Below are 27,844 nucleotides of genomic sequence, written 5' to 3'. Positions count from 1 at the left end.
TAGCTCCACCTCCAAGAAGCTGTCCTCTCTGGAGCATTAATGACTCATTGGTCTGATTCCAGAGACCAAGCCTGCTGGAGCAGTGTTGTTGTTGTATCGCTGCAGATATGGCTGATGATGGTGTGGATGAGCGATCCCCTTTACTGTCAGCACCTAACTCTGGGAATGTCACACCTACAGCACCTCCGTATTTACAAGACAACAGCCCGAGAGGTAAGAAGACATCGGTATGATAAAAATACGTTTGAATTAATGTGGGTGTAGCATACAGTATGTGTGACTGTTTGTTTATGAACACGATACGGACAAGGGCATCTGCCGCAAAGCAACTGTGCCGACTTAAAAAATAGCACCGGTATATATAATATTAAAACAAGGTGGAGGCAGGAAGAATTTGCCCTAGGCCTAATTTTAAATTTAGTTAACGGTCACAGATTACCTCGAGAACAACTCGAGTACAGAACGCATAGGGTTCTACAACAAGTTTTATTTTCTTCTAATTAATTGGCTCTACAGCAAGTCATTATACTTGACAAAAGGTATACAAAGGTAAGGGGTATTGCGATTCTCTGTACTAAACAAGTGCGGTAATTATTTCTGTGGCAATACTTACAGTGTATAATAAATAATACTAAATGTCTAGCTAAATGTATTGTAAACATTAGCTTACGTATTTCCCCCGGCTACTAGTAAGCTAATACAAAAAAACCCCAAAAAAACAAAAAACAAAGGTGTTATAATAGAGCTTTGATTTACTTAGAATAAGCTGTTATGTTTGTTGTTCATTGTAATTAAGATGCTTGCATTTTTATTTCATTCTGTTGTTAGTCTGTGGTTACATTAGCATTGTTTTGCTAAAATAATAAATCAACGCCAGTGTTTCATGTAGTGAAAGTACAGGAAATGTTATACTAGGAATGCTATACTATTTTCACTATTTTGGACTCAACAAGGAAATGGGGGTCTCAAAAAAGCACAACTGCAGTACCTCTGCACAGCTGAGATGAGTTTGCATCCATACATAAAAACACACAGCCTTCCCACAGCTCCATCAAGTACTCATAATGTATGTGTCTTTGCACAATGTACGTGAAATAGTATAGAAATACCAGTATGTATGACAGGTATGGGCATTTTTCCTTTGTGGGGTGGGGGAATAAATACTAACGTCATTAAATTGAATGTTGCTTTTGTGTAGAGCATGCAGTTCTGAGAGAAATTGCTTGACGAGACTACAGTAAAAGAATAATACTGGCAAAATCAAGCATTGGATTTCCTTTTGGGTCTTTCACAAACTAAGAGCCACAAGCTTTTATAGAAACTAACTAACATATAAAAACACACCCATAGAAGAAAACACAATACAACAGGTTTCTGCAAGAATTTAGAATTGGTACTAAACACAACCTTAAAAATATACAATGTGTCTTCCGTAGTGTTAGTAATTTACAGAGTAGAGCGAATAATAACACAAATAAATCCCTTTGACCTTCAAAGTTTTTTTTTTTTTTTTTTTTTCCCAGGCCTGGATTATTTTTCAATCACCCTTTTGTGCTCACTTCTCAAGCCTTGTTAGCACCATTGAATTAAAGGACCATTGCTCCAAAGCCAGGCCACCTTATTGTCTGAATGTGCTGGTAGAAGAAACCTAATGTGCCCAGTGGGTATGCTGTTTATGTTGATACTGTGATCCTGTGAAACAGTAAACCCTTTGACAGCTTCCAAAAATGAACTGAGGAGTCTAAGAATAACCTGGCTAATATCCACCCTGGATCTGTGTTTAATCAACACAGGTCTTTCTGTTCAAATGCAGGGGTTAAGACTTAAGTCAGGTTTCACTTGACAGCTGTACAGACATTCTTCTTAAATAGTTGTTAAACGTGGTTTCTCTGAAAACAAGCACATGTAACCATTCTCATGATTCTCCAGTACCACTAAACTTCATTTAATATGAGTGATGTTGATCTGCCTTGGCTTGAGTGGGGTCCCTGCATTTCACATTTGAAACAGGTGAGGAAATTATCATCCCTATAATGTTATCTGTACATTGAGAGGAACGGTAGTTCCTCACACCGCATTATCAGCGTGAATTGCCAGACTGTATACAGCAAGGATAGTTTATGTGTTTTCAGGATACTGGTGCAGCAAAAGTAAATCAGCCAAAAGCATCATTTCACTTTTAATTTGTAGTTCCCAACACTCTTAGGCGAAATGTAGAAAAAAGTTAATACATGTCATACAGTAAGAGAAATAAGTCGCCAAAGTAAGGTAAAAATGTCCTTCTCCTTTTTCTCCCAATGTAAAAACTTTTTTGAAGACCCCAGGGAGTTTTTCCCATGCATATGTATATTACAGGACATCCGAGTTTATTGACAATTAACTTGTTTTGTCAACATGGAAATATATTGGGGAGTGCATTTATTGTGATGTCGATATCATTTATTTTAAATTATTTATTTCTGTTTTAAAATGGAACATTTGCTTTAAAAAAAAAAAAAAAAAAGGTCTGTCGTGTGGGATTTGAAACTATAACATTAGGTTATTACCATAACCCTGGATCCCTGAAAAGAGAATGACAACCATTACCGAATGGGAAGAGCCTCTCTGACCGTCAATCTCTGAGCAAATATACAAATGCTGCCCTATCAGGGCCCTTCTTTAAGGGGGAAGTCCCACCCACCTCCTGCTGAAGAGGGACGTCTTCACAGTAGCATGTCGCCATTATCGCCACGAAGTTGCCTGGCCCCTGGTAGAATGGGCCGTAGTGTCCCCTGGTAACGGGGAGTCCGTCTATTCATACGCCAAGCGTATCGCATCTGTCACCCAGTGCACTAGACATTGATTCGATAGGGCCTGACCTCTAGAGCGGGACCCGTATCAGACAAACAGCTGGTTGGACTGTCTCCAGGACGCTGTTCTATCCAAATAACAACGCAGAGCTCCAACTGGGCATAGCATGTGTTGTCTACGGTCCTCCTCTGACTCGTGCGGGGTGGGGTCTGAAAGTTTCTAAAACCACTGATTGGTTAATATGGAATGAGGATACCACCTTTGGCAAAAAGGATGGATTTGTTCTTAATGTTACCTGCGAGTCACTTCCAGTGAAAGCCATACACGGCGCATGAAGCTCACTTACTCGTCTGGCAGATGTAATGGCTATTAAAAATGCCACTTTTAATGAAACGGCGCAGTTCTGCTGACGCCATGGGCTCAAATGGGGGACCCATAAGGGCCTGCAGTACCAGTTCTAGATCCCACTTGGGGACCATATTTTTCATGGGAGGACGAAGCCTCCGAGTCCCTTTAAGAAATTGCACTGCCAGGAAATGTGCCCCTGGGGACACAGAGTCAATTTTGTATTGGCACACTGATATTGCTGCCAGGTATACCTTCAAGGTGGATGCTGATTTTCTTGTGTCAAACAGGTGTAAGAAGGTCGTAACAGGGTAAGAACTCAGTCGGGCAAGTCACAGGATCGTGACCTTCGGCAAGGCACCTGTCATGGAAAACTTTCCATTTATATGAGTACTGGGCTCTAGTGCTCGGTGCCCTAGCAGACTGCAGTGTTTCTACTACAGCATCTGGCAAACCTCGTCTGAACAGATGGCTCTGTTCAACGGCCAGATCTAGAGTTGGAGTTGGGCTGGGTTCGGGTGCCATAATAGCCCCTCCGCTTGGCTCAGGCGGTCCTTGTGCAGCGGGAGCTATTACTGCTGATCCGACAACATGTCGGAGAGGAGAACAAACCAGGGGCGTCTCAGCCATTTGGGTGCAACCAGCAAAACCTGTTCCCTCTCCACCCTGATCCTCTCTAGTGTCAGGGGTAATAATGGTAGCGAAGGGAACACATACAAGAGCCCCTGTGGCCAGGGGTGAGCTAGCGTGTCTACTCCCAGGGGGCCCCAATCTCTCTCCATGGAGAACCATAGGGGGCAGTGAGTGGACTCGACTGTGGCAGAGAGGTCGACTCATGCCGGTCGAAACCTCTCCCAAATCTGCTTCACCACTTGAGGATGCACTCTGCCTTGTTGTCCTCCAACTGCCCTGATGGAACATAAGTTTCTGTGCATCCAGGACAGGAGTCTGTGCACTGCGTGGTGGCCTGGCGAGCACAGGCCGCCTTGGTGGTTTATGTAGGCTACCACTGTGGTATTGTCCATCCGGACCAACACATGTTTGTGCACTAACTGCTGGGGAAAATGAGATAACGCCAGGTTTACTGCTTGCAACTCTTGCACATTTATGTGCGCTTGCTGCCAATGTCCCTTCCATTGACCTCTTATTCCTCTCCCGTTCCAGACCGCTTCCCAGCTCAGGCTGGAGGAATCTGTAGTGATCACTTCCCTTCTGTGAGGGGATCCGAGGGGAGACCCGAGGCGTAGATTGCCGTGATGAAGCCACCCGTCCAGTGTTTTCCGGCATTGTCTGGACACTCGCACCAACCGGTACAGATCTCGGACCTGGTGCACCTTGAGCGTATTTACCCAGGCTTGAAGCGGGCGCATTCTCAGCAGCCCTGGTAGAAGGATTCTCAAGGCGGCTGCCATCAGCCCCAACAACCTTTGATATATTCTGACCTGTAGGAGAGCGTCCTCTCTGAATAGGGAGAGTGTGGTCTCCAACGAGCGAATCCTATCTTCTGACAGTGAGGCAAGCATGCTCACAGAGTTCAGTTTGATCCGCAGGAACACTGTGGACTGAGACGGTACGAAGTTGCTGTTCTGTTTATATATTGAGAGCCTTAACTTCATCACATGATCTACAACCTGTTTTGTGTGCGCATCTGCGCGTGCTTTTGAGTGCGCGCAAACTAGCCAATCGTTCAGATAGTTCAGGATCTGAATACCCCGCAGCCTGAGTGGAGCCAGTGCTGCATCCACTTGGAAAATGTGCGGGGCGCCAGCAAGAGACCAAAAGGCAGCACGCAGAATTCGTACACGTTAGCTTGAAAGGCAAAGCGCAGGTCGATCGATGTGAACCAGTCGCCCGGTTGGACGGACTGGATGATACGCTGTGCTGTCAACATGTTGAACTTCCTCTATTTGAGGAACAAGTTGAGGACCCTGAGGCCCATAATTGGTCTGAAACCGCCGTCCCTTTTGGGCACCAGGAAGTACCTGGAGTAAAAGCCGCTTGGGGTATCGCTTGGTTTTACCTAGCGTACAGCGTTCTTCCTTTGAAGATTGGCAAGCTCCTGTTGAAGGAGTATCGCCCTCTCTGGTTCATTGGTGGTGGGGAGCACAGCCTTGAAGGGTGGCGGACCTATGCGGAATTGTAAAGCGTATCCATGTCTCATTGTCGATAGCACCCAGGAGTCCTGGGTGCAGCCTTGCCATTGGGGTTTGGTGGCAGCCAGGGCCCCTCAGGCGCAGTCTCCCTTGGGCTTGGGAGGGGGTGGGTCTTTCTTAGACCAGCCGGAGAACCGGTTACCCCTGACCTGCGGTGGTCCCCTGCCGCTGGACCTGCCACTGCCTCGGCCTGCTTGTCTATTCTGGGGTGGAGGGCAATGTTCAGACCCTTTCACCCTGGCTGGCAGCCCATTCCTCCTTGGGCACTGACGGTAAGCTGGAAGGCGCGAAACCTTGGAGGCGACCTCCGTAGCCTTCTGGGACCTCTCAAGGCTCACATCAATGGTCACCCCAAAAGTCTGCCCCGGTGTAATGGGACGTCCAGTAGCGCCACCTACTCGGTCTCCACGACTTTGGCTTTTGTCAGCCACAAATGCTGGCGGGCAGCCACCAGCACCGCCAGCGACCTCCCTGATGCCTGACCTAACTCCCTTATTAGGTTGGTCGTTGCCTTAGCCACTGCCTGGAGCTCCCCTGTGTCTGGCTTTGTAACCCTCTACTGCAGCCTCTCTGCCAGCTGATTCTGGTAGAGCACCAGTATGGCCATTTCATTTGCTGCTTGGGCCGACAGCGCTGCCGATGCGTAAGATTTTTTGAGCATCGCATATGTCGTTCTGCAAGGTTTGGACGGACAGGTTGGGTCCTTATCCCCCTTGGTGAAGGTGGAACCTTGCACCAAAACTGTGACTGTGTCCCCGATAGTGGGGAATACCCCTAGGCCCGCTTCTTGGGCTCCTGCAGTAAGAAGCAGAGACTCTGCTGTTCTAGAGGCTGAGGGTGCAGACGCTGAGTTGCTCCAGGAGGAGCGCACCAGTTCCAGGAAGTCCTGGCATAGGGGGAGGGCATGCTGTTTGTGCCCTATCTGTTGGCGGAAGCGGTTCCCCTTTTCCTCTTGTTCTGCCGGCCAGGGAACGTCTGTGACTGCAGCTGCACGCTGCATTAGGGCCCGGAACTCTTCCCTCTGCGACAAGTGTGGCAAGGGCGTTAAGGAGCCTCCCACCGTGGCCTGCCCGATGGGGTGGCTGTGTCTGAGACATCCTATCTGGACGCGAACAAGGACAGTTCGTCTGGGCTATGGGGTCTAGGCAGAGGGGATGGGGAACGAGACTGTGGGGGCTGGGGCTGCCCGGTGGTAGGGGGCAGCATGCCCTGAGATTTCAATAGAGTCTGCAGCATAGTCTGCTGAGCCCTTACAGTCTCTGCCAGCTCCACAAAGCGCTGCTCGGCCGAGCTTGGGCACCTTCAAGGTGACTGTGACGGTGAACGTCTGCGCCTGCGTGGAGAAGAGGAGTGGTGCCTGAGCGGTGACCACCTGTCCCTTGGGGAAGGGGAACGGTGCCTGCGCGGCGACCGCCTGTCCCCTGGTGAGCGTCCCCTTGAGTGGTACAGCCTCGGCGGTGACCATCTCGCCTCCCTTGAGAGGTATCTGCGCCTCTCTACCGGTGGTGGGGTAAGGGAGGGTGACCCAGATGAGCATGAGAGCTCCCTAGTCAGTGTAGCAGGGTGGGTCCTGGATGACCTCTGCGGAGGCCCTTGGACCACTGATCTCATTCTCTCCTGGTTGGAGGAGAGAGACTCTGCTGAGGATAGGGCTGCTCTCCGTTGCTTAGTTCTCCTCGAGAACTTCCAATATGGAGAGCAGTCCAGCTCACCTGCCAGTGCCTTGGCCGCATGTTCTGGCCCTAGGCACCTGGCGCAGGATCGATGTTCGTCCTGCCTGGGCAGCTTAGCAGAGCACCGGTCACACTGGTGGAAGCCAGCTGAAGACCCAGTCGACAGCACTGACATGTTTGCAGTTGTTTTTTAATTTTTTTTTTAAACTGCTGTGCTCAATGAGCAGCCTGCTGCCGGGAGGTTGGTGCGGAGTCAATCGGCGGCAATGTCGATGCCGACGTGTAGCGCGGTCAGTGCCGGGCTGTAGACGGCCTCGAAGCTATTCCCCGGTGCCGAATCAATCAGTACCGGGATAGGCATTGAAAAGAATGCGGTCGGCGCCAGGAGGTCAGTGCAGAGTCAATCGGCGCAGAGGTCGATGCCGACATGTAGCGCGGTCAGAGTGGGGCTGTAGACAGCCTCGAATAAGTTCACAGGTGCCGGAAATGGCGCAGAGAAAAGCGCTGTCGATGCCGAGACAGTCGGTGCCAAGTGGACCTGTTCCAAGGTCGGTGCCGATTGTAGGCACAGTCGGGGCCGAGCTGTATGCGACGCCGAAGATGTTTACACCGATGCCGAGTCAATCAGGACCGGGTAGGCGCTGTTTTCTCAACCGTGCGATTGGCAGGAAAAAACGCAGTCGATGCCGGGGTATGCAGCCGATTCAATTGGCGTAGTCGCTGAAGGCAAGCTCAGCCGCGCTAGGAAAGCCCAAGGATTGAGAGGGGCGCTAGGCCCGTTTTTTTTTTGGTTGCTGTGGCCGATTAAATCGGCGTAGAGGACAACACGGCAAGCCCGCGGGGTCTCCTTACAGCACCACAACAGCTCTCGCACGATGTAACAACTACACAGGCCTCATGTAGTGAAAGAGCAATGGACGCTCGCTCATCCCTTAAGAGGTGTTGAAACCAGCTCTAGTCAGAAAAAATTGACGCGAGAATAAGCGAGAGCACTCTAGACACTCTTGAAACGCGATTTTACCGTGGAATATTAGTTTTTAATTTGCGGATAAAACCAACAAATCAGCCAATTTCGGTTCAAGAAAGCAAAAGCAGTCTGACCTGTCTCAGAGAGATGAGAGAGAAAATGGCAGTGTGCTACTGTGATGACGTCCCTCTTCAGCAGGAGGTGGGTGGGACTTCCCCCTCACTTCAGGGCCCTGATAGGGCAGCTTTTGTATATTTGCTCAGAGATTGACGGTCAGAGAGGCTCTTCCCTTTCAGTAATGGTTGTCATTCGAATTGAAAGGGAACCTTTAGTTTACAAGGGTGTTGTGTGCTACACGATTAGTTGAAACAAGCAGTATTTTGGAAGATGAAGTCAGCCAGCTGAGAATTCTCTGGACTGTTATATTTTGGAGATTTTCCGGGTCATCATTCATCTTCATTATCGTTGTCATTCTGACATTCTGATCTTGATCGCAAAAAAAATGTGGTTTCCTTTCCATGTAGCTCATTGTGGTCCCTACTGGCGCAAGGAAGTACGGTTCTACTCGATGCACTGGTTGATGAGAGTAATGCTATTTGTGGTCCCCACTGGACAAAAAGGAATGTTAATTTCTGAGAATTAGCTGTGCTAAAGGATATTCTATATATTTGGTAAAAGTAAAACCTAAATAAATATACATTAATAAATATTGAAATAAATGAATACATAAATCAACACCTAGACATGTATTTCTTTCTTTAACTATCTTGATTTTTTTTCACTCAGCTATAAATAAACACTGCTGTTTTAATACTGTATGAAACGAAAATAAATATTCAACAGTTCACAACAGTTTACATGTACATTAAATGTAAAACTGATTCAAACAAGTGACACACTGTTTTTTAGTTGTATACACATACATATCAGTTCGATGCTTTCACATTTTTTTAAAAAACGTTTTAAAAAAAGGAAAAACTATAAACTGAATACAGTACTGAAATCAAGTTTCAATAGTATTCCGAAAACAGCAGGCTTTATTCTATAGTGCTGCTGGTCCTCTATTTTCACGCTTACATTTGTGTGGATATTTCCCACTGAAACATTGACATGGATATTTCCACAAGCAACATAGTTTATGATATTTGAAGTTAAGTAAGCGATAATACAGCATCATGTCTTTCTTAACAGCTTGTCTAACTAGGGTTCCACTTGTAATTTGTAACTTATATTTCTTATCAATAAATTCACTTCATACAACGTAAAACGTTTTTTACTGAATTAAAAAAAAAAAAAAAAAAACATATCGTTCAAAATTGAAGATTATATAACATGGCTAGGCAAAGAAATGCATGCAGCTACCAACAATTATGAAAACCCATACACAGCATATGCAAACTAACAACTTGAACTTGAAGCATATGTGGAAGCGACTGTAAGTGTAAATCACAGTCAGCACATACTAGAATAGAAACAGAAATATCCCTCTTCCTACAGTATAATGAGTAAAAGTTAAATAAATTAATATTTTATGTTTTTTTGCATTTGCTTTTGTATTTTCTAAATATTTTGTATATAAATCAATGGTCACAAACCCAAAACTTTTCTTAACTTTAATATATGTTAAGACTAGTGTTTGAAACATATATTAACTAAAAATAAAAGGTCTCCATGAATTTATATAACAAACATGCACATAACATACAGTGCTAAAATGTACATACTATAACAGTTACACACCAGTACAGTGTTGTACACATATGGAAATTTTACTTAACTCTACTTTACTCAAAGTTGTTTTTAGGCTTCTTGTTAACAGAAAAGTTGGACAGTATCCCATTCCGCTTTTTATCAGACATTACTATCAGTGGTGTAGTGGTGAATAAAAGGTTGGTGAGGTTCAAAAGATAGATTGAACAAATATACAAATAAACATTGACTGTTTGATTGTTACTGCCCACTCACCGTTTCTGTCTTTTCCTATGAGCATGCAGGGAGGTTGCCGTGAGTCTGTGACCACACTCAGCGCAAGTTTGCTGTGTCAACATCCAGTACAAGGCGATGGCGATATTCTCTGATACATTTTCACATGTGTGTGGTCAAATTCAAATATTGTTTGCTGGAAAAGATTCCTATTTATTTTCAAAAAGGTTCCAAAAAAAGTGCAGGAACGCCATTCCGGTGCGTTCGCCAGGACTTGAACACTATACAGTATATTAAATGAATAAATAGATCAAGCTTATTATGATAGTTTGCAAAATCAGAGAAAAGCTTTCAATACAATTGGGACAATACATAATTATTTGTCTTGTTACTTGTTAAAAACTGTAACTTTACTGTTGTAAAATGTTATAAAGGCAGGATTTGAGCCCTAACTATTCACTCCAACTACATAACTGCTATAGAGTCACATCTTAACTCTTTCAACATAGGCTACTATTTACATTTACCCTATCCAAACAGCAATACATTGACTCAATACAGGTTGTGTATATGTGTGTTTGTGTGTGTGTGTGTGTGTGTTATAAGTGAAAAAAGAAATTATATCTGAAACAAAAACACATTGGAAATGTGAAAAAACGCCAAGCTGTCAAAAGCGCCCAGCCATTTAAAGTGGAGATATCAAAAACACCAGCCAAGTTTCAAGAAACCATTGTGGCAGCCTTGCCCAGCACAAAGCAAATATGCACAACTGTAAACGATGGGGGCCAAGGTTGCCCAAACTGTTTCTTCTAACTTTTGTTTTTCAGGCACAATACAAGCGGATTGAACTTGCATCAAAAACACAAGCCAAGTTAGTAGAAACACTAGGGGCAAGCTTGACCCCCATCGCTTTTACAGTTGTGCCTATCATATGTAATTCATGCGTAAATAATATGCATAGCAATTTTGCTGCACAGCTGAAGTTTGCGTGTTGTCAAGCTTCTTGTAATTAATTAGTTCCCAGCATCTCAATTGCAGTAACTAGAGAATGAAGCATAGAAATGCTAGGAGAGCTAATTGTAGCCTGACTGGGAATTGCCAGAAACACGTGACCGGTAAGTCTGGGTTTTCAATAAAATAGTGTACGGTTGAATCCACTCACTTGCAGTGCATGTTTGTGACTGGTGAATAAGCGACTGGATTTTGCCATCGTCCCCCTGAACCTAATCTACCAATTTACCTATCTCGCAGCTGAATTTCTGGAAGGCAAATAATAAATACAATATTCTGTGTTTGGAGAGAGTTTTTTTTTTTTATACATCTTTAGGGAGTGTGTCTGTCGAGTTGGAAAGGGAGAGCATAAGAGACTGAGGAAAGGAAGATTTACAGAAAACAACTGTGCAAGCTTTAACTGCTTAAGGCAGTAGATAACTACGTCAAGAACAGTCATTTCCCAGAGTGTAATACTGTTAATATTATTAAGGCAGGACTAAATCCCTGCAAAAAATTCCAGCAATGTATATTTTCAGGTGGAAAATAAGGAAAGCCCAGTGCCTACGTGTTGAACTTTTGTAAATTAAGTTGTTGTTCAAAATAACATTACAGTTAAAATGTAAGGCTGTAGTTAATACAGTATTTATTGAAAGTACTTCAAGGTAATGTTGCATTTTACTCACATACTGTTGTGTCTAAATTGGAGAGGAAATTACTCAATGACCCAAAACCTTATCTGGAGCTCTGCTAGGAAGATGCAATATGTATTTTGCATGCACAGTCCATACATTTCTAGCTGCAAGAACTTGATACAAAGTACATTTTTAAATCATATAAATACAATTAGAAAACGATTGAGTGTGAACAGCCAATCAACTTCCAGATCTAGCATGCTTCTATTTTGCATAGATGCCAGCTGGAACGTTGAAGCGCTGAACTGTGAATTACATTTTAAAATCAATCCGCAGATAAATACTTTTTCCTTTTATCTTAATATTCTAATCTACAACTAATCTGATAACATAAAAAGCTACTTAAACATACTTTCTGACACTGGTCTGCAGACAAGCGAAATGGTGTTTGTGACAGGACACCGTAATAAAGGCTCAATTCGCAGCTACTGGACAGCAAATCAACATGGAAGACACAATTGGTCCACAATTCTGTCATCGGCTGGATCCAAACAACACCCTCCCTCAAAACCAGCCAGTCAAACTCCCAACCCTGTTTCAGTTCTTTCCGCACCAGCCAATCCTCTCCCTGCCTGCTTGAATGACGCCCCATCTCCAACAACAAGTTTCGAGTCAGACTCAGTACTGCATGGACTATTCAACAATTGTACATGTTCAGATAAATTATAATAAGAAAAAAAGAGTAAGACCCCAATAAATAAATATGTTAGTGTAACAGGGCAGGAAGCCCTGTTCAGTATTTATTTTAGAACAGGGTTTCCACCTCCACCCCTTTACTGTGTTTTGTGTTTGTTTATTTATTATTTATTGTATATTTGTATATGACGGCGAAACGCTGTGTGTTTTATTTGTTAAAACATGTTCTGGCAGAGGCAAGGTTAGTAAACTTGTCCTCTGCCAAGAATGTTTAAAAACCTTGTGGTAATGTGTGGCTGTCGGCTAGTGCATTGTTAAACTAGCCGGCAGTCACACAATTAATAAACTTGTGCAGAATGTGGCCGAGGGTTAATGAGAGAATTGATAGTTTAACCCCTAGGCCATAGTAAATAAAAGCCTGCAGCTCTCTGCAGTCGGGTCAGGTGTTCGAGAAGTGGAGAACGGGAGAGCGAGAGGAGAAAACTAAAAACTAAACTGAAACTGAAACTTAAAGGATCCATGAAGGCTACTGCCTAGCCGGACCTTAAGTGTTATTATTGTGTTTGTGATTTGTTTTTGTTTTAATATTTATTTTCTGCGCTCTGTGAGGAAGTGTTTATTTTTGTTTAAATCGTTTTATTTATTTTTGTGTGCTTTAATAAACGGCGCACGCCGCGCATGTGAACTGCACTTAGAAACCTCTGTGTTTTTGTTCCGCCTTCTGGCCAGACGTCACTGCAACGCCATTTCCTGCCACACGTGGTGTCTTCGTGGTAGGATCAACCACAGCCTTCGACTCAGGTCAGAAGAGGTACTGCAGAAGGATACGCAGTTTTTTATTATTCTTTTTTTTGAGTGAGGATGGGAGGAAAGAGAGGAATGGGAAGGAGACAGCTGCAACAGCAGGCACAGGAGGAGATCCACTGGGAAGCCCTCCTCCACAACATAAGCAAGACCTACTGTTGCTGCATCGGTGGGGAGTGGGGGCATTTCCGTTAATTGCCCTGCAACCGAAGAGGAGTGGTCTTACAGCTGCTGGAGAGGGGACATGGACCTGGAGTGGGAGAAGTCGATGTGTCCACAGCCCAAGAGGGAGGAGCCCGAACGTCCTGCACCGGAGTGGGAGGAGCCCGAATGTCCTGCGCTGGAGTGGGAGGAGCCCGAACGTCCACAGCCCAAGAGGGGGGAGCCTGAACGTCCACCGCCTAGGTACCCGCCAGCAGAGGGAGAATGCATGCTGGAATATTACCATTCCTTTATTTTGTGATCACTATCTGTATAAAGCAGAAATACGTTGTAACTGCTAAAAATCTATTTTTTCCTGCTGGGGATGAACTTTGAAAGTGCGGAGTCTGGGATAAAAAAAAAAAGCAGAGCCAGCCTTACATTCGTTAACATTTGTGCAGTTTTGAAAGAAACAAATGTTGTAGCAAACAGGTATTTTAATTTTTTAAACTTGAGAGCTGGTATGATTCACTACAAAGTAAGACAAGGGTGATGAAGGTTGTTCAAGGTTATTGTTGGCAGACAAATTAAAGGATTTGAGTATTGCTGCTAGTGTCACAGGGTTATCTGCTGCTGCAAGCCACAGTCTTGGCTGATAAGAGTGGGACAAAAATGCACCAGAGACTTGCTGTTTTTGTTTCTTATAATGTAGCCAGTGTAAGGAAGCATTTTTTGTTGTTGATTTTTTTTTTCTTTTTTTATAGGGGAATCTGCCCAGTAAAAAACAAAAACTAAGATTGAATGCAAAGATAAAGTTGTGGTACATTAAAGAATTGCATATTTGGATTACTGCTAGAAAAGGTTACAATGGTCAGTTGCTCTTTGGTCAATAGCTTTTGATTGACAAGCTGGGCATCAAGGTTTTCCATTGTATTGTTGGATTATATTACGAAGCCATGCACCAGTGTGCCATTTTACGTCACATCCTTATTGAATCCAAGTGCAGTGAGAGATATATTTTTATTTAGTTATTTTATTCAAATATATTATTTACTTTAGCAGTCTTGTGTGTGGGGTGCTTTGCTCAGTACAAATATATTCACAAGATTATGCAATTCATATTAAAAAGCCTCTGTTATGTGCTGAAGCCAATACAACATAATAATAATAATAATAATAATAATAATAATAATAATAATAAATACATTATTGAGAGTCATGGTAGTTACACCATCCAAATCAGAATAAAGGAGGTGGAAAACTATCATGACTACCTATACTGGACCAAACTTTCTGAGAAATCTAGGCATTGCCACAGATGTCCCAGTTGTTTCATACCTGTTCCAATGTTTTTTTCTGGACATCTCTAGTAACATACAACATTTTAAAATCTGGATATATTGGGACAAATACAATCATAAATTACTTTTTTCTATTTTTTCTCTGGCTGAAGAAGCAAAACATAAGAAATGAAGATAGGTCTTCATGAGACTGGGCATACCTGTAGGAAGCCACTCTTTTTTGTATATACCATAACTTGACCCATTTTTGGATCTCACATCTTAATATGGCTGGTCCCTTTATTCTAATTTGGCTGTTTTTGTACATGTGAAATGTTTTAGGGCAGATGTGAATTGCTTGTTGCATTGAACTACATACAAGTACAGTAACTACTTACAAATCATTTTTATGAATGGCCAACAAGGATTCAATATTTCATTCTTGAATCCTGTTATTCTTAAATTCCACAATGTATTTCACAAAAGACTCAAAAGTCAGAATACTCCAAATGCAAAGTATATTAGGTTACTGTGTAGATGTTTTTGGTAAAACATATAAATTGACCTAATTATTCCTAATAAGTTTGTGTGTTTTTTGTATCCCAATGTAACTTGGTGTTAGCGGAGAAGGTTTTTTGCCAACCAGTCTATGCGTATCCGTGTAGTTTGGTTATATTGTTTGTAAACAGTGGTTGGGTTTTGAATTCAGTGTATTTATTGTTGCTGGTCTGACTTAGAGATTAGAGAGCAAGGTGAGACTGCCAGCAAACCAGCTACTTTTTTTCCATTTTGATTTCAGCTCAAGTTACAGTATGAAGTGTTCTTATGGAGACTAAATTCGGGTCAGGATCAAGGACTCGCAGTGAATGTGTGTCAGGGGCAGCACGAGGATAAGCAGTGACTAAAAGGTCATGCAGTCTGCAGTTCCACCATATATATCAATGGTTGGTATATACATTACATGGCCACACATCACTGACTTTTCTTCTGAAAGGAGGAGGTGAAGTCGTGATGTCTTTTCAATGCCATTCTGACACACACACTTTATATATAATATCACAAAAGGTCTCTCCTTTTTAATAATGTATCCTTGCATGTCATCCTGCACCCAGACAAAAACGTCATGCATAGCAGAGGGATATTTAATTAGAAAGCACCCCCCCACCACATGCTGCCCCGTACTAATTCCTGCCCACTGTCCTCCCTGTTGAACACTGATCTCACATCGCAAATCTAATGAGTGTCTGCTTTTATTTTCATCTTTGCAGCAGAACTGCCTCCTCCCTACACAGCTGTTGCCAGTCCTGAAGCTGGCGGGGTGCCAGTAATAAACTGCCGGGTATGCCAATCCCTAATCAATCTGGATGGCAAGCTTCATCAGCATGTGGTTAAATGCACTGTTTGCAACGAGGCTACGGTAAGACATTGCTGTCTCATCTATAGCTTTGTTTTTGTATTTTGTTTTTTGTTTGGAATATGACGTTTCTTTAATCCGACAGAGGGCAGTTAGTCTTTCTCTTCCAACCTATATTTGCACCCCCCAAAAATAACCAAATAAACCCTAGCAACGGATTGCCACTTCATTGAGTGCTGGCAGAATGTGTGCTTGCTGCTGTGCTTGCGTCTGGATGACATAATGTGATTGTTTTAGGTCAATCGTGGCTGTTTTTTTTTTTTTTTCTCTTCGAGCAAAACTATGTTTTAGCCAAAAAGAAGGCTGTTTCTCTATTTAAAAACAAAACAAAACATCCAATCTAACACAGATGAGGCCAGACTTTACTAAGAGGTGGTCCAAAGTCTTTCCTTTCTTAAAGGCTGAGGGACTAAGTAGTCATATTGGCCTGAGTTTGTATACTAGTGTACTGCAATGATGACTTGTTTTATTGATTTGTTCTGGGGATGTGTCTGCTGCTGTTTAAATGGATGAATGGATTAAGCCCTTGTCCCATCCACACAGCAGGTTGCACACTAAAGATACACATCGAAAGAAACTTATCACTATTATAACACAATTATTTTTGGACAAAAAAAAGCTATATAAATGATGGACATTGACAAAATGTTTTTGGATTCTTTTTAATCACTCGATCATTCATCTTTGACCATGATGTGTTTGAGTGACAATGACTAAAGCATATACACTTAATCACTTAATTAGTGAGACAGTTGATTGTGCACTGGATATGGAGTGATTTCAGCTGTTGAATTTCAAGCTTGAATAAAAGCAATAAAGAAAATCGCAGAAAAAAAACCAATATGCCATATCTGTCAAGAGAGCAGCTCCTTAATGTTGGAGGCTGGACTTGGGCAGCGTATTGTGGCTTGCTGTCTTGGGTGCTCACAGCCAGCAATTTCAAACCTGGCAAGATGGTATAACCACACAACCTGCCTAAGAACTAGGAGACCAAGAGTCACAACGCCTGCCCAAGATCGACAGATCATTTTGCAGCATCTTCATGATGCTCAAATATAAGTGATACGTTTCTTTTGATGCTCAGTGTGTGTATATATATATATATATATATATATATATATATATATATATATATATATATATATATATATATATATATATATATATATTCTTGATTTATTATTGTACCAGTAGCTGGAAAATCACATCATGTTTGTTTCATTTAAGAACATAAGAAAGTTTACAAACGAGAGGAGGCCCTGTGTCCCATCTTGCTTGTTTGGTTGTTAGTAGCTTATTTATCCCAGAATCTCATCAAGCAGCTCTTGAAGGATCCCATGGTGTCCACTTCAACAACATTACTGGGGAATTGGTTCCAGACTCCCACAATTCTCTGTGTAAAAAAAGTGCCTACTATTTTCTGTTCAGAATGCCCCTTTATCTAATCTCCATTTGTGACCCCTGGTCCTTGTTTCTTTTTTCAGGTCGAAAAGGTCCCTTTGGGTCGACATTGTCAATACCTTTTAGAATTTAGATTTTATGTAGGACACTTTGTTTTGTCTTAAGGGTAAAGTTGTGTTTTTATTTGTAGTCTGTCGCTATCAGCAGTGCACCAGCTATATGCACTGTTTGACAAAGTTCATAGTGAATTGTGGATTGAACCACAATCCTTCAAGAGCTTTCTGAATATTTGAACTTTGTATTTAACACACTTGTAGTGCATATCGAATTCTGTGAAGAAAATAACACAATATTGCTTCTTGTTTAGCCAATCAAAAATCCTCCCACTGGAAAGAAGTATGTGAGGTGTCCATGTAATTGTCTTTTAATTTGTAAAGATACATCCAGACGGATAGGATGCCCAAGGCCCCACTGGTAAGAAAAAATTCATTTAAAATGCTACCAATCACGGTAAACTGGATATTATTATTATTATTATTATTGTAGGATACATTTATGAAAATCTGTGGTGAGATTTTTTTTGTACCTGCTCTCCTGTATGTTTCTATGTGCCATTATGTGGTAAACCTGTTAAATGCACCAGACTATAGCACACAAAGACTGAATTATTTTCTGATTTTTTTTTAATTTATTTATTTTATTTCATGCCCAATTTTCATTTCAGTGTGGACGGGTGCAAAGTTAGTCTTTGGTACCCAAGACATCCAGCAAAAGATCTGGAGATGTCAAGGCCTGCCTTGTGGCTGCAGACTCGATATGTGTTGAGACAGATTACACTCGTACAGTGGGTTTTGGGGAGGAAGAATATGTACATTGGCAGGACTATAACTGTCCAGGTATTTTGCTGGACCTCTGGGGCACTTTTGGTTCCTTGACAGTGACTTCTGGTATTATAGGTTTTATACTATGTTCAACATCGTTTCAGTCAATTGGAGCACAGCTAGCCATTTATTTATTATGCAACAACACATATCCAACCCAAACTGTGTAAATACCCTCAACCTGTAATTATAAGCCTACAATTCTACTACAGCCCAGAATAAAACCTGAATCACTGAATTACATGTGATTTATGTGACATCTACGGCTTTGTTACTAAAATGCTAGAACAACAATTCTATACATTGTTATGATGGGTTTTCCACTCTTGTGTCCTTCACAGGTCTGTCACCATTTCACATGTGTAGTGGGAAAATCTCTGTTATTATTATTATTATTTTTTTTTTTTTTTTGGAGGATCTTCAGTTATATATTATATGCTCCTCCTAATCTGTGTACTCTTTTAAAACCTTACAATGGTCGAGTGGCACTTTTGCATTTTTCTACTGTTTAACAATGAAGGTAACATGTTTACATTAACAACACCATAACAGCACTTTGTTCTTCTATGTGAATCGCACAGCAGACGAATAATAAACCTGAGCCCGGTGATGGTGATTCCAGAGGAGCAGCCTGCACAGCCTGCCCTGCCAGTCCAGCCTGAAGGGACACGGGTTGTGTGCGGTCACTGCGGCAATACATTCCTGGTATGTGCCCCCCACTGTTAGACAATCACTGATCAATAGCAGTAAGGTCAAAAAGTTGTGTCTGTGTGCAGGCTTGATGATTTTATTATCATTCCATTTTTCAAAAATATTATTTTATGTATTAGTTTATTTTTGTAAAAAATTTATTGTTTTAAAAGGTTCTCTGCATGCTTAAACCAAGACCAGTTCTCCAGTATCTTCAAATGATGGAACAATTCTGTTTTGGCATTAAGAACTTCACCGCTAAAATGCATTATGTGATGTTTTATCAGAAGGAAACCATCTTTGTGAAAATATTAAAAAATATATAACCTTCTCTCCTAGTGTCTTATTAGTATTACCAATTATATGTGCATACGTATTCCAAAGTGAAAACCAGTTTATATATGCAAATTATGAGCAGGCTGTTGGCTTCATAAGAACATAAGAAAGTTTACAAACGAGAGGAGGCCATTTTGCCTATCTTGCTTCTTGTTCCCAGAATCACATCAAGCAGCTTCTTGAAGATTCCCAGGGTGTCAGCCTCTACAACATTACTGGGGAGTTGGTTCCAAAACCTCAGAAATCGCTGTGTAAAAAAGTGCCTCCTATTTTCTGTTCTGAATGCCTCTTCCTTTATCTAATTTCCATTTGTGACCCCTGGTCCTTGTTTCTTTTTTCAGGTTGAAAAAGTCCCTTGGGTTGACATTGTCAATACCTTTTAGGATTTTGAATGCTTGAATCAGATTGCCTTGTAGTCGTCTTTGTTCAAGACTGAATAGATTAAATTCTTTAAGCCTGTCTACATATGACATGCCTTTTAAACCCAGAATAATTCTGGTCTGTCTTTTTTGCACCCTTTCTAGAGCAGCAATATCCTTTTGAGGTGACCAGAACTGAACACAGTATTCTAGATGAGGTCTTACTAATGCATTATAAAGTTTTTACATTACTTCCCTTGATTTAAATTCAGCACTTTTCACTGTATATCCGAGCATCCTTTTGGCCTTTTTTAAAGCTTCCCCACATTGTCTAGCTTCCTTGCTTTAAATTAATTCTGTATTGTTTGGAAGCACAGTCTGGAAAATGACCTGAAGATGCGAGAAATTAAAGGGCACTTTATCGATAAAAGGCTGGTTTGCTAGTTCCTATTTTAAATTCTTAAAAACTATTTTTAAATCTCTTTAACTTATTTAGTAGCATCTTAAAATGTAGTTTCCTGGATATCTGAAGCAGGAACTTGATTTGCAAGGCTGAGTTCTTAGTTGTAAGTTGCCACCGTTAACATTATCATTACTCTTCAAGAGTGATAATTAAACATGAATTTCCTTACTTTCTCTTAGAACTGACTGTATAACTACTGGTCACTCTGTTGGTTATTTACTTGTATGTTAGGTAGCAGAATTGCAGTTAACCCAGAAAATGATACAAAGTGAATCTAAAGTTAGGATAACACTTGCTATGCCCTACCCTTTAAATACCAAGCCATTAAAACAGCATTTTATTATATATCATTAGCAACAACAAACTGTCCTTATTGTTTTTCTATAGTTTATTCTATCAGTTACATTTTAGAGGTTTAAGAGTTAATACATTGTAAAAGCAAGTCTGTTTTACAGTGTCCAAGGTATAAAATACCTCAAGAATAACCTTTTTGAACTTGATCATGTTATTCCTCACAGGGCACTGGGTAAGCAGCTTGGTTTTAATGTAAACCAGGGTACATCACACTGGAGAAGTCATGGGAAATACTTTAGCTAGGAAATCCCAATCTGATGATGACTCTGTTTTTATTTTGTGTGTCTGCATTTTGTCAATATAAAGGGCATTCCTTTTATGTTAGAAGTGTGGCTTGATCTATGAGAATCTGTGTTTTTTTGGTGTGTGTGTCTTCAGAGGCATAAACATGTTCTCAGGCTTGACGTAATGCTTCTTTTGTTTATAGTGGATGGAACTCCGATTCAACACGTTGGCAAAATGCCCCCATTGCAAAAAAATGTAAGTTCTGCTTTATTTTATTTTTTTTGGAAGTTAGTAGTACTGTAGGATATGACATACCACATGGGGATCATGACTGATCATGGTTTGGTTTTAAAAGCAAATTCCAAATCCTAAAAAAAAATTAAAGCAGTCTGTAGTACACACGGAAGTGAAACTTAAATGGCTAAGCAGAATTGAATGACATAAAACATGAGGGGTGAGTTCTTTCTCATCATCAGCAAGCTGTGCATAGGGACCAATGAAAATGAAACCTGAGAGCAGCTTTAAAAAAAAAATAACCTGGTCATATGTCACTGTTGAACTGCGTTACATATGAAGCAGACCCTGTTGAAGTCAAGGAGGTCCTGCCTCAAGTGTATTTCAAACACAAGTGTACAAGGAGGCTCCCACTGAAAATTAGCTGTAATACCAGTGATGTTATTATATTCATTTTATTTATAGTATTAGCTCATCATGACTTTCCCAGCTGGTCTGTCAGACGTCTAGTTTTTAGTAGCCATTTCATAAAGCCTTCTTTATGTTAGCATAAAATGAGTCTATCATTTGTAATATTAAAATTCAGAATTTGGAAAAAATGTATGTAAAAAAGGATTAAAAAAAAAAAAAAAACACAACACGTATACAGTAAGTGTTAATGTCAACTCTGTATGTATTGTTAAACTCGACCATTTGGGCTGACAAGGGTGGACATTCTATTGACGTCTCGAAGACTTACAGAAACAAAGATTAGGGCAGCTTAAGTCCATTGATTTGGTATGATTCCAAAAGAGTGTATTAAAAATCCAGTCACATGGTGAGCATGTGAGGTCTTGTTCTAAGATTAATTATTCAAGCCTGGAAACAGCTTGGGTCATGTGTTGCACTGCAAGCTTCTGCTGACTGAAATAATAGTAGGAGGATAAGTATTATTATTATTATTATTATTATTATTATTATTATTATTATTATTATTGTTGTTGTTGTTGTTATGTACAGGTCAGGCTTAGATCAAGAAAACTTGATCGGCTCAGAATATCATTCAATCTGTTGCATTTATTTCTGTCAGTGTAGAACAAATTGCATTAACAATGTCTGTGCTTGCTTGGCAATCTCTCCTTCTGATCAGTCAGATATAGGGTTGGCGGGAGGAAGCAATCTGATATGGTTTACCCTTTAACACCCTTTCCCACCACCTCCACCAGATCAGGAAATCTGTTGCATCTGCTATGCCAAGTTCAGAGAGGTTGCCACTGAGGTGTGATAGCACACCCGTGTCTCTGTAATTGCCTTCAGTTTGCCACCATGTTAATCCCATTATTTCAGGTTTATACAATGTTCAATTGTCATTAATATAAATACTGTAATGATTGTTCAATGAATTCACTTTCTGCAGTCTGTTTTAAACATCTGTTATCTGTTTGGTACTTTTTATAATGCACTCGTAGTTAAGTGGCATTTAAAGTTTGACCCCATAAAGATAAAAGCTACCTGTTGGAAAATGTGTCAAGTATTGTTATTGCATTTGACAACACCTAGACTGTGTTAGTCAAACTAACAAATAGTCAGCTGTTTCACTGCTGTGAATGACTAAACCCCTAACTCACTGAAACGAGTATTAAATGCTACAGGGTTTTAAACAATCACATTAGTTCACATACCGAATTAACAAAACAAAACAATTAACAAAAGTATGTCTGTCCAGCTGCCACCAGTCTTTGTTTCATTTGCGTCAATGAGGTCTGTTAATACAATCTCACAGACTTAACCTGAAATACTGTGTTTGCTGCTGTATTCTTTGTTACTTTTTATTTTTTACATCATTCTTTTGGCATTTTTTCTTTAATTTTGCTGTTAATCTTGTGATCTATAAAACGTGTTTTTCCTTTTAAATTACTCCTGTTTATTAATATATAGTTTTAAATTGTTGTAGCTATTCTATCTGCTGTAGTTCTGCCAAAGCACAGTATTAACAAAGGGTTAAAAGTTATATTATTATTTTTCAACATTTATGCAAACTAGACAGTTATTGGTTATAACATGAATCAGTCATTTTTGAGTGCACCAGCAGAACCCTCTGGCAGTCTGTGACGGGGTACACCCCACCCCTGTGAATGTTGTGTTTTGTATTTTGTGTCTGTTGTATTATGATTTAAAATGCCTGGTTTAGATTCATATAAACTACTTTTTGTTTTGTTGTTGTTGTTGTTGTTTTTATAGCATGGACGTGCAGAATGTGACCTGTCTCCAGATGGATTGATTAATTTATTATTCATTTGGAGGTTGTCACATGAACATAAACCCGCAGCTTTGTCTGATGAGAGAGAGAGAGAGAGAGAGAGAGAGAGAGAGAGAGAGAGAGAGAGAGAGAGAGAGAGAGAGAGAGAAATTTAAGTATTAAAAATAAATGCTTAAATTTATGCACAATACATCATTAACACACCACAGTTCTTCAGATTTTTCTGTCTTTCATTAATTTATAGTACCCATACTCAAATTTTAGTCTACATTTCACTAACATTTTAAAAACAATTATCACATCCTCACTCCCCTCCCCCTTCACTCTACTCTTTTTCTACTCTTGTAAATTGCCATTTTAGCCAGGCCTACCATTAAGTTTGTGAGCTGGTCTGTGTTTTTTGTCTTTATTCCTGTAACTGGTACGAAAATAAAAACTGTGGTATTAAAAATCTGATTAATACCAGTAAAAAGATTAGCCAAAAGACTAAACATGGGTGCTAAACAGGAGCATGCACTGAAACAATGAAACACAGTCTCTCTCCGAGCACAGAACAGACAGGAATCAGACACACTGGGGTTAATAATACTAACAGCCACAATAGTATGCAACACCTGCCACTGCAGATCGCCAGCTCTTTTATTGAGGGGGGTTTATACACACTGTTCCAGGCAGGCACTACTTTCTCTTCTTCTTCCAGCCTAGCCGTCCAGGGTGTGTCAGTGAGTGCAGTGAGCTGAGTTTGGTGCTGCTTCGTCACACAGGCTCTGTACAGGGCTTTTCCCTCCATGTTAGCTAGAAGCCTCCTACTCAAATCCTCTGCTTTCAGTGGACCCCTGGAGGGCCAGTATCTTCTTTTAAAGCAAGAGACACTGGCAGGCTTGGGAAGGAGGGGGTGTCCCTGGAAAACTCCTCAAGGAGCAGCCGTCCCTCTGGGGACAACATGGATTTGAGCTGACTCAGATACTTCTCCATGCAGTGGAGGGAGTGCTTCTCAGGTCTACACTCAGTCTCTGTGCTCAGCCAGCAGCCCTGCCGCAGTTCCAGCAGGTGGTGCAGCCTTGTGAGATGAACTCTGCTCAACCGATGACTGAAGGCAGGGGCATTGCCACTTGGAGTGACTAGGAGAGGGTTGTATACGATTGGTCCTCCAGAAAAGGGGTAGGGATGACAGGCCCACCCTGCTGGTATCCATTAAGAACCGATTAATATCCAGCTTTAGCGCCCATGCTGTCCGCAACAGGGCGTAGGTCAGCGATCTCCAAAGCAGGGACGTGGCTGCTGACAGCAATCACCCCCCCCCCCCCCTTTTTCCTTTGGCAGATACAAGTCCCCTTTCCTCAGCCAGTGCAGCCCATCCCAAAAGAAATCCAGGATGGCATTTTGCACCTCTCCCAACAGCCCCTGCGGTGGTTCCAAACACACCAGCCGGTGTCAGTGTGGATGCCACCAGGTTGTTGATGATCAGAGCTCTTCCTCTATAAGATAGTTGTGGAAGCAGTCAGTGCCACCTACCCTGTCACCCCTTCACTCCCTCTAGCACCCCCTCCCAGTTCTTCCTCTCACTGGTTTCACCCCCCAGGTGCACCCCCAGGTACTTGAAACCTCCCCTGCTCCAATTTATCCCGATTGGCAGGGCAGGTGGTCTGCAGCGCCCCCACTGCCCCAGCAATATGGCACAGCTCTTATTCCAGTTCACCATAGCTGAGGACATTATCTCAAAGTCTACAAGGGTTTAGTACAGTGCTCTGATATCCTGCTCCCCTCTCACCATTACCACAAGGTCATCAGCGTACGCTGATACACTGACAGGGTGGTTGGGGCAGTATGGTATGGACAGTCCACTGATCACATGGCGCAGTTCATGGAACAGGGGTTTAATGGCCAGGGAGTACAGCATGCCTGACAGAGAGCAGCCTTGTCTGCCCCCCTCTATACTGCAAAAGTAGCACTCAGCCTGCTGTTGATCTTTAGCATACTGTAAATGTCACTGTAGAGCACCAGAGTCATGGCCACAAAGACAGCTGAATCCGAAGGACCGCATTTTCCTCAACAAATACTGGTGTTCAACCTGGTCAAAAGCCTTTTCCTGATCCAGTGAAATCAAACCAGTATTCAAACCAGTATTCAAGCCAAATAACTTATATAATCTAATCTCGTGTTGATTAGGTTTTTTAATTTGGGCAGCCACACCCTATTGATCTGCACCACACATCAAAATGAACTGAATTCACACCTAAAAGAAACAGAAACAACCAATATCAACAGTGGTATTATGTAAAGGTATTTATATTCTGTGAGTTGTGACTGCTTTGCAGTCTTTATGATTCTGGTTATTAAACCATGGGTATTGTTTACAGCTCTTCTGTAGGTAGTGCACTCCCACGGAGGCGTTGCTGTGCATACATCACCATTGGCATGATATGCATCTTCATTGGAGTTGGATTAACTGTGAGTAGATATTTCCATGAGGTTTTACGTTCATATTTCTTGTTGTTACATGTTACAAGTTACATGTTTTCAATGTTGACCAGGAGAAAATAAATTATATTCTAAAGTGTTTTACTAAGTTCATTTAACATTGTCAAAATGAGTTTTCTCACTCCCAGAGGTGTAACTAATGAAATACTGGAGCATACCCTTCAAAGTTTGTATGTCTGCATATTTTACAGGAAAACTCTGAAACTGGACAATTCTCAGATTGCCCAGACAATTCACAAATTGCCTGGTCAAAGTCAGAAATGAATCACAAAAATCTTTCATTTCAGGTTTTTCCCAGGCAGATTTAGGAGTGCCCACAATTGCCTGTTCAAAGTCTGCTTGTCATAAACACTGTCAAACATGAATCAGCTAGTTATTCATGTTCCACCCACTAACTGCATCCATCTCTCTAACTGGACAGTTCAATACAACTCCTTACTATTATTGGTTGCTGTTATGTTATTAATAATACTGCCCTTTTTATAATTATAGTCCTGAGGGGAGTGACTTTGTAATTACATTTAGGCATCTAGCGTAGGGATTAGTTTTGTTCAGCAGTAAATCTCCAAACACCCAGAGACTTCACGACAGAGCCCAGACCCTGAGACCGAATGGGAAAAGCCTGATTCTCCAGGGAAAACCTGGTGGTTAGGCAGGTCTGCCTCACTCAAAACAGGAATGAAAGAACACAGGGAGTGATTTGGACTCTGCCCAAAAAGCAGGGGGTAGACCGCGGTTTGCGGGCAATTTGTGAATCGCCCTGGCAAGCCACGAATTGCCTGCATTTCTGGGTTTGCCCGTAACATACATACATACATGCATATATATATGCATATATATATATATATATATATATATATATATATATATATATATATTGTATGGCGTAGTATACATATGCAATGGTACATTTGTATACGTATATGTAAAATGTGTATGTGCATGTACAGTATGTGTGTGTGTAATGTAACACAAATCATACTGCCCAGTGCTATACTCAAACAGTGACTACTGTACAATGAATAGTTTTTAAATCTCTTTATTAATGGTTTTAATAAGTAGGCGTAGCAATATTTTATCAGCTTCAGTATTGTTTTCATTGCTCCCCTTGTTTTTTTCTTATATAAGGTTGGAACTCAAGACTTTGCTAGGCGTTACCGTGCAACATACGTGTCGTGGGCTTTTGCTTATCTCTTGGGTTTGATCTGTCTGGTCCGAGCCTGTTACTGGGGAGCCGTAAAAGTCAGCTATCCTGAGCACAGCTTTGCATAGGCTTGTCTTTTAGCAATTGATGCTTTCTTTTAATTTTTTTTTTTTTTTTTTTTTTTCGGAATTCAGAGGTCTTGTCAAGGTTGGATGCTAGACAATGGACTTACATGTTCTTTCCTTTTAAGTATTAAGTTACCAACTAGACCAAAAGAGATAGGCTTTTAAGAACAATTACACTAAATTTGTATGCAATTCCTGATTTTTGTTGCTGCTAGATTGCCCAGCTACTAAGATTTAAAGCTGAGTTTAAAAGAAAAAAAAAACTGCCTATGTAATGTGTTCTATTAGAATAAACTACAGGATACAAACTTTTATTTTTTTTTAATGATTCTTTGTAAAATCCGTTAGTGCCATTATTTACAGAATTACAAGTCTCCACTGTAAAGGAACAGCCTTTCTGAAACTGCTCATGTTTATACTTGTATCTTAATATTAATTAACTTTAATGTTCTACTGCTTGCATTGAACTAGAAGCAATAAATAAATCTTTTGTCATTTTCAAACTGCTCTGTGCATTCACATACTCCACATTTTCATGTAAGTTGAGTTTTGTTGACGACATTGGGAATCACTCCTGTGCATGATCTTCTGCATCAGTGCTGAATTTACCTTTTTCAAAATGTCACTCTTGCTTTCTGTCACCTGTAAAGTATGCATATTGCTTCCAGCTTGCTGTTGGATCTTGGATTTGTGAAATTTCAGTAGCATTCAGCATTCTGTTGACAATATGGGCACAATAAATAATTGTTCTGAATGTTCTCTAAAAAATAGTATTTGTACAATATTAATTAAATACATGTAGAGCAGTAGTTCAAGTTGGACTATGCCTTGTGTTTTTTTGAAAAGAATCATAATTTATCAATAAAAATATAAAAACATTTCTTACTGTCTTTAGCATTTTGTTTCCCTGTCTGTTTCCCAGATGCAGTTCTACAGCCAGACCACCCCACCTTCCACATTTCATTTAAATACATATTTCCATGTGGGCTAAGAAGGAAGTGGGGGTGAGGCTTGTACAATAAAATAATATCATCTATACAAAACAAACATGTACTGCGGTTCTAAGTAGAAGTGCTTATAAAATTGTTAATTTTGCAAATT

At 41.1% G+C, this 27,844-nt stretch overlaps 1 protein-coding gene across 2 annotated transcripts; it reads left to right on the top strand.

Moving 5' to 3' along the window:
- Positions 1-56: 56 nt before the first annotated feature.
- Positions 57-27,764, top strand: LOC121313200 (type 2 phosphatidylinositol 4,5-bisphosphate 4-phosphatase). Of its 2 annotated transcripts, none has more exons than XM_041245506.1 (7): positions 57-213; positions 15,669-15,814; positions 17,580-17,686; positions 18,675-18,798; positions 20,723-20,775; positions 25,354-25,444; positions 26,603-27,764. In XM_041245506.1, exons 1-7 carry the CDS (start codon positions 108-110, stop codon positions 26,744-26,746), a joined length of 771 nt encoding a protein of 256 aa, XP_041101440.1. In that variant the 5' UTR covers positions 57-107; the 3' UTR covers positions 26,747-27,764. The 2 variants fall into 2 exon arrangements, with proteins under 2 accessions (XP_041101440.1, XP_041101438.1); XM_041245504.1 differs by having other exon boundaries at positions 15,666-15,814; positions 26,603-27,712.
- Positions 27,765-27,844: the final 80 nt, after the last annotated feature.

The sequence above is a fragment of the Polyodon spathula genome, chromosome 3 (genome assembly GCF_017654505.1).
Source record: "Polyodon spathula isolate WHYD16114869_AA chromosome 3, ASM1765450v1, whole genome shotgun sequence".
NCBI lineage: Eukaryota > Metazoa > Chordata > Actinopteri > Acipenseriformes > Polyodontidae > Polyodon > Polyodon spathula.
This window is presented reverse-complemented; position numbering and strand designations above follow the sequence as displayed.